The sequence below is a fragment of the Amblyomma mixtum genome, chromosome 6, assembly GCF_055824585.1.
Source record: "Amblyomma mixtum isolate Tamu chromosome 6, ASM5582458v1, whole genome shotgun sequence".
NCBI lineage: Eukaryota > Metazoa > Arthropoda > Arachnida > Ixodida > Ixodidae > Amblyomma > Amblyomma mixtum.
Genome location: NC_143017.1, coordinates 115,258,365 through 115,273,891, shown reverse-complemented (window position 1 = coordinate 115,273,891; position 15,527 = coordinate 115,258,365). Strand labels below are relative to the sequence as shown.

The following is a 15,527-nucleotide window of genomic DNA, read 5'->3' as shown; positions in this document are numbered from 1 at the left end:
ACAGGAACGCTTGCACGTAATAAAACAAGCTGTGTCGTCTACGTAGGAATAACGGCAACATAACACACGGGTTGCCAAGACGGGAAAGAGAGTTGGCTTTATTTTGACTGTGTGCATATATGTTCCTTGTTGCCATGTGTACTTGGTTAGTTCGACAAATGCAGACTCTGCTAAAACCCCTTTCCTTTGGGAAGCTTGCCACTCATATCAAACCACTTGTCTGAAAGAGTCGTGCTTTGCCACGATCATGCTTTGAACCTGTTCCTCTGTAGTAGAAGCCAAAAATGCGATTTTTCGATGAAAGTCATCGCTAATTTACCTGCATGTCCCCTTAATGAACTTAATGAGCAATGCCACATATGTGTTTTTCAATCTTCTTGACAGAATTTCAGTTTTAAGGATCTTTGGGACTATGTAAACAAATTCAAAAGGCAATTGAGGGCGCCTCATTATACCTGAGTGGAAGTGCAATATTTTATGCCCAAAACATATTAAACCTCCAATTCTTCTGCATTCTTTGTACAACATAGTATGAGCTTCTATTTTACTGCAAATTTGTATGACTGGAAATTGAAGGCTTACCAGACGTCATGTTTTTGCTGCTTCCAGTGGGAAAAACCACGTTGTTGGTTTAACAACACAGAAACATGGGGTCCACATTTAGGCCAACTCAGCATAACTATCATTATCATGAGGTGCCGCTGCGACGGCTCAGTGTTTGTGCTGATCTGGTGACCCGAAAGACGTGGGTTTAATCTCGGCCGCAGTGGTCGCATTTTGATGGAGGGGAACTGCTAGAGGTCCATGTACTGTGCAATGTCAGCGCATGTTAAAAGAACCCTAGATGGTCGAAATTGACCAGAGTCATCAACTACGGCATCCCTCGTAGCCTCAGTTGCTTTGTATTGTTAAGCCCATAAAATCATAAAAATAAGCCATTATCATGAGGTCTCTGCAAAAATGTACTGCCTTTGTGTCTATGTTGTTGCTTGTGTAGTACTGCGCCCTTCGAACCTTGGTGATGGAACACATCCCTACTTATACTACAAATTTCTAGACTTTGCCAGAATTCAGGGCGAAGGTATTGCTGTTTCACCAAAGAAAATTGCTTGCTTAGGAGGTGGCGGTGTTTGCCACTGTGCTTTAGTTAGCAATGCTTGAATTATGCTGGTTGATTCCGATCATTTTAGTTCATTCAGTGCCCATTGTGTGCAGGTTAGCTTTTGTCTTCCTTTCGTGCCATGCTTTCTGGCTCAGCAGAGAGCAGTGGCGTGAAAATGTTTGCGCGCTTGGCATTGGTGAACCTCTGAAACAGTTAATTATGGAGTGTGCAGGAAGAGAGGAAATTGTTTGCGCCATGTGGTGAGTGCCCCACACTGGAAACATGGATGAATTGGGCACAATGCCTTGAGCGTCGAGAGGCTTTCGTTTCACTATTTCCCACCATGTCTCGCAGAGGTCCTGGGCGCAGTGATCAGCGTGGTGTTCATCTGGGTGCTGACGGGCATCCTAGTCTACACAGCCGTGGAGCGTATCTACCACGACGACTACGACATTGACGCTGATGTCATGCTCATTGTCTCTGGAACTGGGGTGGCCATGAACATCATGTAAGCTAACATTTGTTTGTTCGCTGTGGGCCACTGTAATGGGCAGTGAAGCTTGAAAAAAAAATCAGTTCTTTTTTTTGCTCAAAATTGCATTGAAAATTTTGCTTAGCAATTTTTACTGTAGGGTTGAAAAGGGGGCATGAAATAGTGGAGAATTTCATAGGTGAAGGCTCTCATGCCAAAAAAAAACTCTGAGAATGAGTGTTAAGACATCGCAGGACAGAAACAAAGAGCAGAAAAAAAATTTCAGTACGTCTCCGATGGAAGGGAATATTCAGAAACACAGTAACAAAAGTAATGGTGCTTTCGAAGACTGGTGTTTCTTTTGTATAAGAGCATGGCGGAGAAGTACTCGAAGAGTGGGACTCATCATTGTGGTTTAATTGCCGTGGAATCGTTCCAATTCTTGGCTGTAGAGAAGTTCGCTGACAAGTCCTTGCAATGGATCACACATTTTGATGGAGTCCGAACTCAAAAAGGCCCTTTCAGTACTCAGATTTTGTTGCGTGTTAAACCACTGACTCTGCTATGCTCGTCTTGGGAGATTATAGCAATATCGCCAATGACAAGTCACGGTCATCCACCCCGATGTTGTGCTGTTCCCACCACCAGTCTAGTTACGATCGGAAATTGCTTTGGTTACAGTTTTAAACACTAGAGGCCGGTAGTTGTTTATGAAAAAATGCATTTCATGCCTTTAACATGTGTTTTAAGCCTGACAACTCATTTATGACTGTTGATTACTATAAAAAATTTTGTGATTTTAAGGCGGAAAGGAAGCCTTTAATGCCTCATCGTTGTAAGCAGGAGTTGTCGACAGAAATGTCACGCTTTTCAATTGATCGAAATGGTCTTGACGTCACAGTGCGCGAATTTCAAACGGGGCCAATTGTACTTTGGCTAGCAACCATGCAACCAATTAAAGGGATCGTATAGTGATGCTCCAAGTAAGTGGGACTGAGTTTATTTAATTGTTAATTGCTTCATTACCCAATTAGCCTAATTAACCTTTCTAGTCAGCACAGATAAATAAATAAAACAGAGTAGGAAATTGGTCGTGTTCGGGAATCGAACCCCGGTCTCCGGAGTGCGAGACGAGCATGCTAACCACTCCGCCATGCCAGCTCAATCAAAAACCAATTTACCGACGAGCAAGGCGTAGAACCGAATGGGCGATGGCGTTCTATGGACTTCCTGGCAGTGTTGCGAAAAGCTGTCGCATTTCACTCTTAGAGGCGAAGCCTAACATCTTAACAACGCTTCAGTGACACCAGCAGCAACACCGCGCTTAAGGCTTTCGCCTCACCGCACTTAAGCTCAACAAAGTGCCCCCTGAATTTTTGGTACATATTTTGGGAATTAATTTGGCTGTTAAAGGGCTAATGAACCGAGTGTGTACATCTGAAATTCTTCTGAAGCTATCTACTGTAGTGCTCCGGAACTTTTTCTTTTGAAGACCTATTGCTGTATTCCGTTTTAATGAGGGGATAGGCAGTCCACAAAATAAAAATCTCTTTTGGTAGTAGTGTTTCAAGAGGAAGAAATTTAAACTGCAGCCTTTGGAGGTGAATGAGATTCTCTGAAACTGGCCTTTAAATTTTGCTTATGTTTGCCATGCATTGTGCCCGTGCTCAATCACTTCGGAGTGGCAAAAAATATGGAAGTTGCTTCAGCTGCAACCACAGCAATATTTATCAGAAATGTTGCACATTTATCAGAAAGACCCGTCACGGCAGCAGTGTGGCTGTGCAGTTGGGCGGCTGAGCACAGGATTGGTTAAATCCTGGCTGCGGCAAACGCACTTCAATGGAGGCAAAATAGAAAAAAAAAATGCTGTCGTGTAAACCACCACCACCACCAAAATGGTCATGTGGAGTGCAGTGGCCTTGCACGTTCATACCTACCAGTCGCCAAAAAGCCTCAATACTGGGTGCATGAGCGCATCCGTGGTCAGACTTTTCTCTATTACTATTATCTTGGTATTTGCGCCATAATACAACATTTTGGGCGAGTTGGTTACCTACATTCATTATTACAGCGCAACGACGGCACAGAACAACAAGGGGACACAACAGCGCTGTTGTGTCCCCTTGTTGTTCTGTGCCGTCTTTGCGCTGTAATAATGAATTTGCGCCTTAGGTGGTGGTGACTGGATATGTGGGAGCTCAAGGTGTTTAGCTCATAAATGATGGGAGAGTGTGCGTGCCTGCTCTTCCCACTCTTGTGCTGAGCCGACATTTCTTGTCCCTCGTCAGCATGGGTATGGTTCTCCACGGCTGCTGCCCCTGTGCCGGAGTTGCCCTACACGGCCACAGCCATGGCTTCGGTGGCCACAGCCACAAACACCGCAATGGTGGAGGGGAGCGTGCCAACATCAACATCCGTGCAGCCTTCATCCACGTGCTGGGAGACTTGCTGCAGAGCATTGGCGTGCTCATCTCGGCCTACGTCATCAAGTACAGGGTGCGGTGTTGTGCTCGTTGGGCTCATGTTGTCACCAGTGTTCATGATGTTACCAACAGGTCAAGCCTTGGGAGTGTGGTTGAGGTGTTTGGTGCATTTTGGTCTGTCTCTTTTTTTCTACCCCTCAAAACTTAAAAGCAATAGCTCCGTGTTCACACGAATGCGATGTGACCATGATTGTAATGCGAGAGTTGACTTTGTGGGTGCATAAAGGAAAAAGAACTTTATGCGGATACTTAAGGGGGGATGCAGATCTTAATACTGTTTTTCTTGTATTTATTGCACAATCTTTATCATGATTACTATGAAAATGTGCTTTTGTACATATAGTCCAAATATACAAATAGATTTTTAATGGCTCATATAGAATGTGGTTTATAAGCAGCATTACAGGCCATAAGTCAAAAGATGTTTAAATTATAAAAAAAAAAATATTTATAGAACAGCATCAGCGGAGATGCACTTTGTGCAATGATGCTGTTTTTACACTTGTCTTAATGAAAATGTGTTGGTAAAAAAAAATCATCCATATAACGTAGAAAATGGGTTGGCTGGTAATTTAGGAAAGAAAATATTTAAATTTTGATGCAAGCTTGAGTGTGTTGGTGTGTCATTATCGTTTATAATTTAACGACAATAATTGAATCAATAACATTAACAGTATTAATTTAAAATTGAGGCATAATGCTAAAAGTCATTAAAGATAGCATCACCCCACAGCTCCACTGCTCCCAAATAAATTGATACCAAGCTCCTTTCAGTTGCCCTGGGCGAATCGGAGGCAAAACCCATATGGCAGAGACTGTATTTGTAAAATCGCGATGTCAGTGCACGTTAAAGAACCCCAGGTGGTCGAAATTTCCGGTACCCTTCATTATGGCGTCTCCCATAGCCTGAGTCGCTTTGGGACATTAAACCCCATAAACCAACCAACCTGTATTTGTAAAATCCCAAACAGCAATAAGAAAAATTGGAATCTGTATGCACTTATTGAGTCGTGGGAAGCCGTGTCATGAGGAAACGGCCATAGCATTGGCTGCACTGCTCTGTTGCCATATCGGAACGTGCTGAAACGGGCTTTCAAATGGAAGTAAAATGGCGAGGGCTGAAGAACGTTTTCGGAATTACGATCGCTTGGAGTGGAACAGCCGTTTCGTTTTTCAGCCATGCGACTCTCAAAATATCTTGTTATACTTTGGGATTGTTTTGAGCATTGATATTCTGCGGAGATGTAGATTGCAGTATATTTAGTAGGAAAAACTGTTTTTCTAAAATTCTGTTTTTTTTGCAATCTCAAGACCCGCATCCCCCCTTAAGCTCCTTCAGCAGCCTCGGATCGTCTTTGTGTATCACTTCGCAGGCGCAGACACTGTTCTTTCTTTCACCATTGATTAACGCTTAACCTACCCTTGAAGAGAAGCTGGAATGGTTCTTCAAAAATTCGAGGTTATTTAAAAATTCAAACCTATGAAGCTTCTAGGTTAAAGAATGCAAAGTGTTTTTCCACTTGCTGCCAAAATTTCAGATGTCCGCTGCCTTCGCCTGCATAAGCTGCTGTGTGTCGTCCGATGTCGCAAAACAATGCTTTGTGAGCTTCACCTTCGATGGCATTGGTTTTCTTCAATGAAAAAAAAAAAAACATTTCTTCACTGGAAACCTAACACCGTCGTACGTAAAGTCGTTACCAAGGCCGCTGCCTGTCTCTGTGCACTGCAGAGAAGCCCGAACGCCGACGCTGCTTTATTCAGCAGCGATCATGCCACCATTTCAAATGCTGGCTCAAAACTGTTTCACGGGCTTTACTTGCATGTTTCACACATTCGGCCCTTTTAAACTCATTGAATTCTAAAACATCTTCGGTTGCCCTTTAAGTGTACAATGCAATAGCATTAGAGATCCCTCCTACTCAGGTGCCCCTTCTCTTTTGCCTAGGTTCTGCCTACATGCCCATATATATGGAATTGGTTATTCTCTACATAGCATTTATAGATCGGGGGCAGTCCGCCACTGCCCCAGCAGGTGACTGTTTCAAACACAGCCACCAGTGGGGCTTGTGAGATTCAGGTTGCTCTCCCCAAGCAACCTCTCGCGATCAATCATTAATTTATCTCTCCCTGCTATGGTGGGCAGGTTGTGATCACATAACAAGGTCACGTCACCTAGGTGTCAGGTGGGCCATCTGCTTTTCCGCTCACAATGCCGACGACGATGACACCGGATTTTCTGTAGAATGGGAGACTTAACACTATTGCATTAAAACGAAAGGACCCAAATGTGATGTGAGGAACAAGGCTGCAAAGTATGGAAGGCTGGGTAGACGTTTACAAACAGAAGTACCTCAAAAAATAGCTTTCAAGCACCGCCCCTTTTTCAAGAAAACTGCACAAAAAGCTAATAGATAAGACTGATACGAAGATAACAACGTGAAAATGTGTCAACCAGTGCCAGAACTTCGCCGTGCTGATGGTGTCTCCCACACATCACGTAGAGAGCACACCACGAAACTCCACTTTATGGAAGTCCACTCTGTTACGTCTAGTCCACTTACTGTGTACATTGAGGCATATTGAACGGCGCATGGTGGTCAGGATCGTACCTGGATGTAAAAAACCTCCATGTAGCGAATTCCTCGATATTATGAAGCTCCTCAATTCCACAACATCATCCCCATTGAAGCACACATAGAGTAATCCCTCATTATAACGAAATCGCTTTACTCGAAATGTTTTCGGGTCCCGACCCAAACGCATGCATTTTAAGCCGCATTACTCGAAGCGCACAAAGAGCTTGACCCGCTTAGAGCGAAGTGGCGAGCGGAGGCATTGCCGCCGCCGAGCATAGGCATCGCTGCCGTGGCGGCGACCTTTTGGGCATGCAGTGCCAAATTAATACCGCCGACGAATTAGACTCACGCAGGCATAGAACAGGCCATAAAAATACCGAACCCACGATCGATGACCTGCCCAGTAACGGCCACCAAGAGAGTGCCGAGTGTCCCCTGCTCAGCGGGGCCAAATTCCATGGTGCAGCGCACCGGAACCGTTAATCTCGGTCGGAAGCGCATTCCTGGTGTTCCCTGTGACAGAATCCACTCGAAAATAAAGTTTTCCTCGCGCTTTGCGATGCTAGAAAACTGCGGTGTCTTGGATGCGGAAAAGTGGCCGGTCATGCTCGATTCGCGTCATTCGACTAACAAACGGTCTAAATGCGTGGTAGGGTGACTGAATTTTGTTGTTACGGCGGGGACACGTGTGTGAAAAGCGAGTGCAATTCACCGCGGTGCGAAGTTGCGAACGGCGCCGCAGCATCCGATCACAGCTCACCGCCTCCGTCCTACCTGCTAGATGTCAACGACGGGCCGCTTGCAGCAAACGCAACGACAGGATGCGGGAGCCAATGCGAGCACGGAGAGCGGCAGCGTCATGATGACGTAGGGCGCGCTCCTCTGAGCCGGGCCGGCCTGCCCACGGTCGGTCTCGACGCGCGAGCGACCGGCCGTGGCCTGCCAGCCTTGATGCCGGCTGCCGGTGTCCGAAAACGCGATAGTATTGTTTGCTCAAGTTCACAGCAAGCCCCTGGGATAGATTAATGTAAAAAATGAATCATTTCTGACGCTCGTTGGCCAATACCGAGTTGCTGGTAGAGGCGTCTGCTAGCTCCGTTGCTGAAGGCGTTGCGGAAATCTAACGTATCTTTTATTATGGGACAGGTTGACAGTAAAGAGGTGCCGAGTGTAGCGCCTTTATTTGAGTGCTGTCCAGTCCCGAAGTGCTAACAGCTGCGGCGTCGATGCGAAACCGGCTAGGCTTAGCGGCGACCAGGGAGTAGCACGCAGTTTGTCACCCGGCGTTCCTGCAGGCGGCGTCGTTGCCGAAAGCTCCACTCTTGCACAGTCATGCTGTCGTTGCTCATATCTAGGAGCAGACTTTATGGTAGCATGGCTGCTTTGTATTTTCTTGTGCGAACGTGAAGTAAGCCAAGCCTGCCGGCCTGTCGGTCAGCCTGGATCCCGTCTGGATCACAAAAATGAGCTAAAGCTTGTTCTTGATATACCGTAAAATTCCGAACAAGCGCCCCCACCCATGCAAGGGCCCCCCCTAACTTTACTGTCAATTTCACATTTCCGCGCCGTTCCGGCAAAGCGCCCCCTCCCTCCGACCGCGCCCTTATTATGCACCGCGCCCAAGCAACACTGGTCTGTCCCGTCCATTCCAAAAATCCAATCTAATCCAATCCTGCTTTTCAAGCCATCCGCATGCTCGTTCGCACGCGCCATTTGTGGTCTTGTTTTGGCATTGTGGAGTTCGCGATGCCGATGCATTTGTACACAGTGGCGAAGAAAGTGTTGGTCGTACAAGGGCATCGGGAAAACGGAAGAAACGTGCACCAAGCCTCTCGACATTTCAAGCTCGACCACGAATGGATACGGGAATGGGGCAATAATTTTAAGAAGTTGCTTCAGCGTAACTACGGGAGAGCAAAACTTCGAAGACAGCTGAGTAACGGCGGCCCAGTTTTCAGTGAATGCGTGGACGATGCGCTCTTCGAGTTTTTCAAGTGTGAAACAACGCTTCTGTCTAAAGAGGCTGTCAGAATAGCCAAAAACATACAGTTGGGAAACTGCGTAGCCGTTTCGCCAGATGACCGGAGTGGGCTTCAAGCGGAATGCTGTGAAGTTTGTTTTTTCCGACTGACTCGGAGGAATCTTTTGATAGTTTTGATAGTGAGTGACATAACAGTCGTAAATTTTTCGCTCAATAAAGTTCATGTTCCTAGAGATAACTAAAAATTTAAATCCATGCACATTGCGCTTTTTTTTCTGGTGCAAAATGTCGCCGCCATCTTGAATTTCGGCGCTGTTCCTGGATAGCGCCCCCTTCTACTTTGCCAGTGATTTCGACTTGCTGGAGGGGGGGCGCTTGATCGGAATTTTACGGTAGATAATAAACTCTGGTATAAGAAATTTGAAAACTGTATCATCTTTGAGGATCGCTGACCAATACTGAGTTGCTGGTAGAAGTAACAAATGTGCTACAAGCAAATTTTGTAGCGAAACCTACATTGGCCAGGAACTTGCGATTGCGCTGTGGCAGTGCTTCCAGGAGACACAGAGAACGACTTTGAGCCGTTGCCTAGCAACCGCCGCAGCTGGCGGACGCTGCGCGGTGTCATCCGTCAGCTTCCTCGCAGTTGTGGCGCAATTAAATCTCGACTGTTTTAGCTTTTTTTTTTCAAGCGGTCGCTTATATCGAATTATCGCTTATAACGAATTTTTTCGCCGGCCCGCTGACTTCGTTATAACGAGGGATTACTGTATTTGTGAACTCCATGTAATGAAAGTGTTACATGGTTGTCCTCATAGCAGACAAGATAGTATAGTTGACTTATTTAGTAATAACACACCGAACTGGCTACAAGAAAGTGAAGACAGATGCATAGGACGACTAGACAGATGAAGCGCATCCATCTTTTTTGTATGCAAAGCTTTGGTGTGATGGCTAGTCATTAGTTAGTAACGAAATGTTCACTAAAGAACAAAACTTAATCACACCTAAGTGTTTCATAAAAATAGGAGCTGTCCTGTGTGCTATAAGTCAGTCTTGAATACAGTCGCTGGCCGATTTTTTGGACTCGGCGGGACCCGAAGAATGGTCCAAATAATCAGACAGTCCGAAAAATCTATGAACTTAAAAAAAATTAACTTTTCTGCGAAAAACTGGCTTTCAAAATTGTGAAAATTGCCGCTCCCCATGGTCCGCCTGCAAGCAATAATATTAGACTCTATCTGAGTCACAGCCGTGCTTTCCTCATGCCCACACCCAATCACATCATGATACCAGACAGTGCGACGCTGCCGCGGTCATGCTGCGAATGAGTGCGCTCGCTGTGCGAAGCAAGAGCATTCGGTTTGCATGGAGCAATGACGTTCGCGAAGACCGAGAGGTAACCCACGGGAAGACGCGAGCGGAAGCGAGCACCTCCGAATGCAGTCCCCCTCCCCCCTTGTACCACGTTTGCTGCCCCGCACCGCAGGGTGCGTCGTCCAAGCCGCGGCGGACGCTGCAGCTGTCCCGCTGTACCGTTTTCAATGCAATCACGCGCCCTTTTTAGGCCATCTCGATGGCACTGGAAAGCATCTCATTGTCTCGAATGGCAACAATGGAGAACAAATAGCCAAGCCTATCCAAGCCAGTCCGATTGCGCCTGCCGAGCTGATTCCGTTTAAATCCCAGATGGCGTCTTTCACGGTGGCGGCAAATGGGTTGCTAGTGACAGCGATGCCCGCTTGCGTCTATGTTAGGTCGAAATAACAAACTTTCGGTTCAAAAACGATCATCACGATATTGTTGGTGTCTATTTTAGTCCGAAAATTCAAACTTTTAGACTCCACAAAGACTGAAATATCGGTCGTGAAAATGTACACGTTCCTATGAGGTGCGCGACGGTTCCTCAGCAAAGTCCGAAATATCGATCGGCTACTGTACGTCGTTCTTCTGTTTAGTCGTCCCTGTGTGTCAGCCTTTGTTTTTTCATAGCCAGTTTTGCACATTATTCCTTTGCATCTAGGTCTTGGCGTTTCTTCTGTGTGCGCCTTGTCATGCCTCTCTGTGTTTTTTTGCAGCCCGAGTACAAGATAGCTGACCCTGTCTGCACATTCGTATTCTCGGCCCTTGTGTTGTTCACAACGGTGACGATCCTGAGGGATGCTGTGCTCATCCTCATGGAAGGTAGGTGGTGCCTCCTTTAGCATGGGACTCTGTTGAGTTGTTGACAGCTTCGTGCACTTGCTGCATGTACTCGCGTAATTAGTGCACTGTTTCTTTAACTTTACACTTCAAAAAAGGGGACGTGCAAATTACGTCGAGGTTTCGTGAACGCGTCCTTGGAAACTCTATGAAGGTCATAGCGCATAGTGAAAGCTCGTTAATTCAAAACTCGATAATTCGAATTTTCGGATAATTTGAACTACACTACTTGGTCCGGCCAAGCTCCTTAGAGATCTGTGTATAAAAAAGCCCGTTAATTCGAAAGCGAGTCGGTTCCGTTACGGATCATTCGAACTACGCGCCACCGCGTCTGGGCGGCTTGGCACACAGCATGTGGCCAAAAAAAAAAAAGCACCTCCTCCGCATAGTTAGAGGCTGCGTATGTCCTAAACGGGGACAGAAGATGGAACTAGATAAAACCTTGGAAGAGTGGGTAAAGCTTAAATGGCGCCATCACCGGCGCGGTGGCCGGCGGCACCGGAGGGTAGGGATTGGCGACCGCGCTGGCGGCTGCCTACCCTCTTTTCGGCGCAACCTCCGGAACTCTCAACTAAATACTCGTTAATTCGAGCCCTGTTAATTCGAAAATACGGATAAGCACTGTCAGCGCGGTCCCAGCCAACGCCCATGAAGGCTATGACTTCGGAGGGGCGCTACAAATTACGAGCGAAAAACTTTTTTTTTCTTTGCGAGTGTCGTCCATGCTTCCACCCATCGGTCAGTCGCCAACGGAAGCACACGCTCAGCCGCGAACAAGATGCCCGCTTTTGAGTGGCAGTAGACGGCGTCTGCCCCAATCGCGCATGGCACATAAGGCGAACGTACTGAAAACGAGGCTTGCTTAACCGAACAAGCGCTGGCACTCTGCCAAAGTTCGCTTCCCCCTTGCTGGAGCTAACGTCAAAAGTGATGTTATCGCTGCGCAGCATCATGGCGCGCCGCCAAGAAATGCGTTGTGGGCCGTGACAGTGTCAAACCCAGGGAAGCGTTAACGACGCTTTTTTTTTTTTTTTAAGATTCTTAGGCAAAAATCGGGGGTGGGTGGGTTCATTATGTGAGTGGGTTCGTTACGCGAGTAAATACCCCACATATACCGTAATGCAAATGGTTCTTGTCGGTTTTTTCGCTGCCATTCGATAATTCGAACATCGGATAATTCAAATGTTTTTCCCAGTCCCGTGAAGTTCGAATTACTGTATATTGCTGCCTATATGTTTACCTGCCCTCCTAACTCTCATCCCTCGCTGGCCAAAAAAAGTTGACTCCAAATATAAGTGACGATAAGATAAAAGAGCACTAAGTGGCTCTTCTATCTCGTTATCACGGAAATGTCCATGTAACAACTGTTGTGATAGATTTTTCAGCATAACTCTTCATGACAACGCCTGAATGTGCTGAAAAATCATTTATAAAATGAAGCAAGCAATGTGGTTCCGTGTGCGCTGATCTTTCGTAGACTACTTTGCATTGCGGCTGCATCATGGTGATGATCAGCATGTTCATGTTGATCAAAGCATTATGCAAACGTCAGAAACATATTGGTCCCATTTCTTGTTGACAAGTTTTGCTTTCCAGCCTTTGTTTCCTCGTTTAAAGTTACTTCAGCAGTCTGGATTTGTTGCCAGGTTTTCCAAGGGACCTCAACTACGCGGCTGTGAAGACTGCCCTGCAGAGCATCAAGGGCGTCCGAATGGCACATTGCCTTCACGTCTGGTCACTGACAATCGATAGGAATGCCCTGGCTGTGCATCTGGCTGTTGGTAAGTTACGTGATGTGCACTGTTTTTTTTTTTGAGGAAAAAAAAAAAAAGTTGCTGGAGGTATCCCTTTTCTTTAAGGGGGGACACTGGTCTTGAAAAGAAAATTTTATTAATTTAGTCATAGTTATGAAATTTTCAGCGCACATGTATTTTTGTGCGCTGATTCTAGATATGTCATTTAATTTCATGTAAAACAATTGCTTGAGCACTTATCCACTTTTTATGCAAGTATTTTGCGGAGAGTTTTGAAGAAAATTTGCTGCAGGACACTCACTGAAATGTATGCCATTGGGTTCTCTTGACACCAAGGAATACAATAAGGGTGAAATTATCATCCTGGCTCTCATAGAACTTGAGTAATAGGGTACTGAAGCTGCGACTTCACACACAGGAATACACATTTTCCTTCTCATTTCTGAAGCGACAACTTCAAAACTCTAACTTAAGTTCTATGATAGGCAGGAAGACAATTTCACCCTTATTGTATTCCTTGGTGTCGAGAGAACCCAATGGCATACATTTCAGCGAGTTTCCCGCAGCAAATTTCCATCAAAACTCTCCGCAAAATTATAGCATAAAAAGTGCATAAGTACTCAAGGAATTGTTTTACATGAAATTAAATGACATATTTAGAATCAGCACACAAAAATACATATTCCGTGAAGATTTCGTAACTGTGACTTCATTAATAATTTTTTTTTCAAGACCAGTGTACCCCCTTAATATGGCCCTGGAAGTCCTCATACCGTGCCTGGTGCAATGGTGCAGTGGTTAAGGAATGTGCCACTGCCCTGCGATGGCAGGTGCTGCCATTGATTTAACTGCCATCTGCCAGGGTGGTTGGTTTGCTCACAATCCAGTGGGATGTTGCCACAAGGACACGTGACCTGGGTTGCTATCCGGGGGTGACTGCCTGCCTCACCCACCCTATTTATCGCTCACTACGCTGACGATGCCAAGTTTTCTGCATAACGGGGCATTTAACGCTATCACGTAAATATAAAACGCTTCCACAGAAGGAAGCGCGCCTTGACAAGATAGCTTCCCCGCAACTTCTTGCAGTTGCGCGGGAAAGCTGTCTTTCGGGGACGCATCCTTGCGGGAAAGCCTTCTTGCCGATGCGGAGAAATCTGGGCACCTTTGCTCCTACCTGTGCGCCTGGTTCAGAGATGCCAGATCGTGATATCGTGCGCACTTCATGTGCCATGCGTTGCCTCCGATGAACTAGAGACGTCTAGGCGCAGAGTGCACCAGCTCGTTGACTAGGAACTTCAAAAGTAGGGATCTGTATTTTCAGGTAACACAGTGCTGCAGTGCACGTGATGTGCCTGTTTGTGAAGTTGCTAACAGCTATGTTGCATATGGAGCGAGATGGGAGATGCATAGTCACCCTGCTGGGCACCTTCAAAGCACTCGGAGCAGGATGGAAAGCAGAAATCAGAAAAAATGCACACAAATAGCAGCTGCTGTGCAGTAGGATGAAAAAAAAATGGTCAAAAAAAGAAAACCAGAATAATGCCATTCTCAAGTAGGATAACGCAAGCTTGTTTCTTGCTGAAGAAGAATGGATGGCTGTGCAAGTAGGTAACAGTTCATAGTAGATCGCACAGCGGGAAATAGACAAAAGAAAAAGAAGACAACACAGACAAGTGCTTGTCTGTGTTATCCTCTTCTTTTGTTGTATATCTGTTTCACCATTCACTCTAAACTATTTCATGATCTCATTCTTCAGATCATTTCATGCATAGTGCAATAAATGCTCTATTTACAATTATCGTTATCTCTCTAAGGGCCATTTTATTCATTGTTTTCATGTGTGACAAATATATGGACTTATCTAGCTTGCTTACATATATTTTTGATTGGCACTTCTGTTAAGATGAACTTCTGATAAGACGTACAAGTTTTCTGGTCCCTTCAGGTTCTTCTAAGGGAGTCTACTGTATGGTCAACTCATCCAGTTTGCTGCAGGGGCACATAACAGGACTTTTTTGTAGGAAGTAGAGGAAGCACGCCCGAAGATGTGGGGATGATTTGGGAGGCGGTCTTGGATATGGGCTCATTTCAGGTGTAAGGTGTGTCACGCTGCATTCGTGTGTGTCTTTTGCAGACAGCGATGCTGACCAGGCAGCTGTGCTTCAGGCGGCCCAGAAGTTGGTGCAGAAGAGCTTCGGAATCGACACCTCCACCATTCAGGTGGAGGTGTTCAGCCCAACCGAGATGCTCTCCTGCGAGACTTGCAAAGGGCCCTAATGATCCCCCTTCCGGCATCTGGAAGGGTTCCCAGCCAAGGACGATGACACTTCAATGCAATCACTCCTCAACTTGCGCGAGTTTCCTGCCCCGGAGTAACTTGGACAGGAGTGGCACATTCACTGCTCGCCAGCGTGTTTGCTCTAATGACTGGAGCAAAGCATTCTGCGAATGCTGTGCCATGCTCTCTTCCACCCCCGATTCCCTCTCTTCTCTTAGCCCTTTCTTGGGCTTTCTCCCCTTCCCAGTTGACTGCAGTGATGAGCGGCATCATCCGTTATCGTACTCGCCATTTTTCTCAATGGGGTTGATGGTAAGTCAAGAGTGCTGGCATCTGTAGTCAAGAGCTGAAACAGATGGCACATTAGAAAGAGGTGGCGAGTACCAGAGCTGTAGCACCAAAAAAAAAAAAAAAATTTGTCACACACCGCTCCACCGTGCTGTCCGCAGTACAGCAAGTGGCAAAACTGCCATCGTGAAAACAATAGCAGAACACTGCTTTTGGCTGAATTGGTGCTCCTGTCTGTTTTACTCCGCGTTTCTTGTGTGGGACCACTTGCCGGCCGTGCAGTGGTTTCTTGTGTGCAAAGTCTATCTGGTACACCTCCATTTGGCCATTTCTGGTCACAGTGCATAAGTGGCTTGCGATTGTGTTGTAGGCATTTGGACTAGGT

General features: G+C 46.1%; 1 protein-coding gene across 2 annotated transcripts in view; it reads left to right on the top strand.

The window, feature by feature from the left end:
- LOC149340132 (proton-coupled zinc antiporter SLC30A2-like) overlaps positions 1–15,240 on the top strand; it is a 59,575-nt gene extending 44,335 nt beyond the window's left edge. For both annotated transcript variants that reach the window (XM_089548888.1, XM_089548886.1), the window contains exons 4-8: positions 1,457–1,610; positions 3,866–4,073; positions 10,696–10,801; positions 12,466–12,600; positions 14,711–15,240. In XM_089548888.1, the coding sequence (XP_089405014.1) occupies positions 1,457–1,610; positions 3,866–4,073; positions 10,696–10,801; positions 12,466–12,600; positions 14,711–14,853 (746 nt within the window). In that variant the 3' untranslated portion in view covers positions 14,854–15,240. The remainder of the gene's footprint in view (positions 1–1,456; positions 1,611–3,865; positions 4,074–10,695; positions 10,802–12,465; positions 12,601–14,710) is intronic.
- Positions 15,241–15,527: the final 287 nt, after the last annotated feature.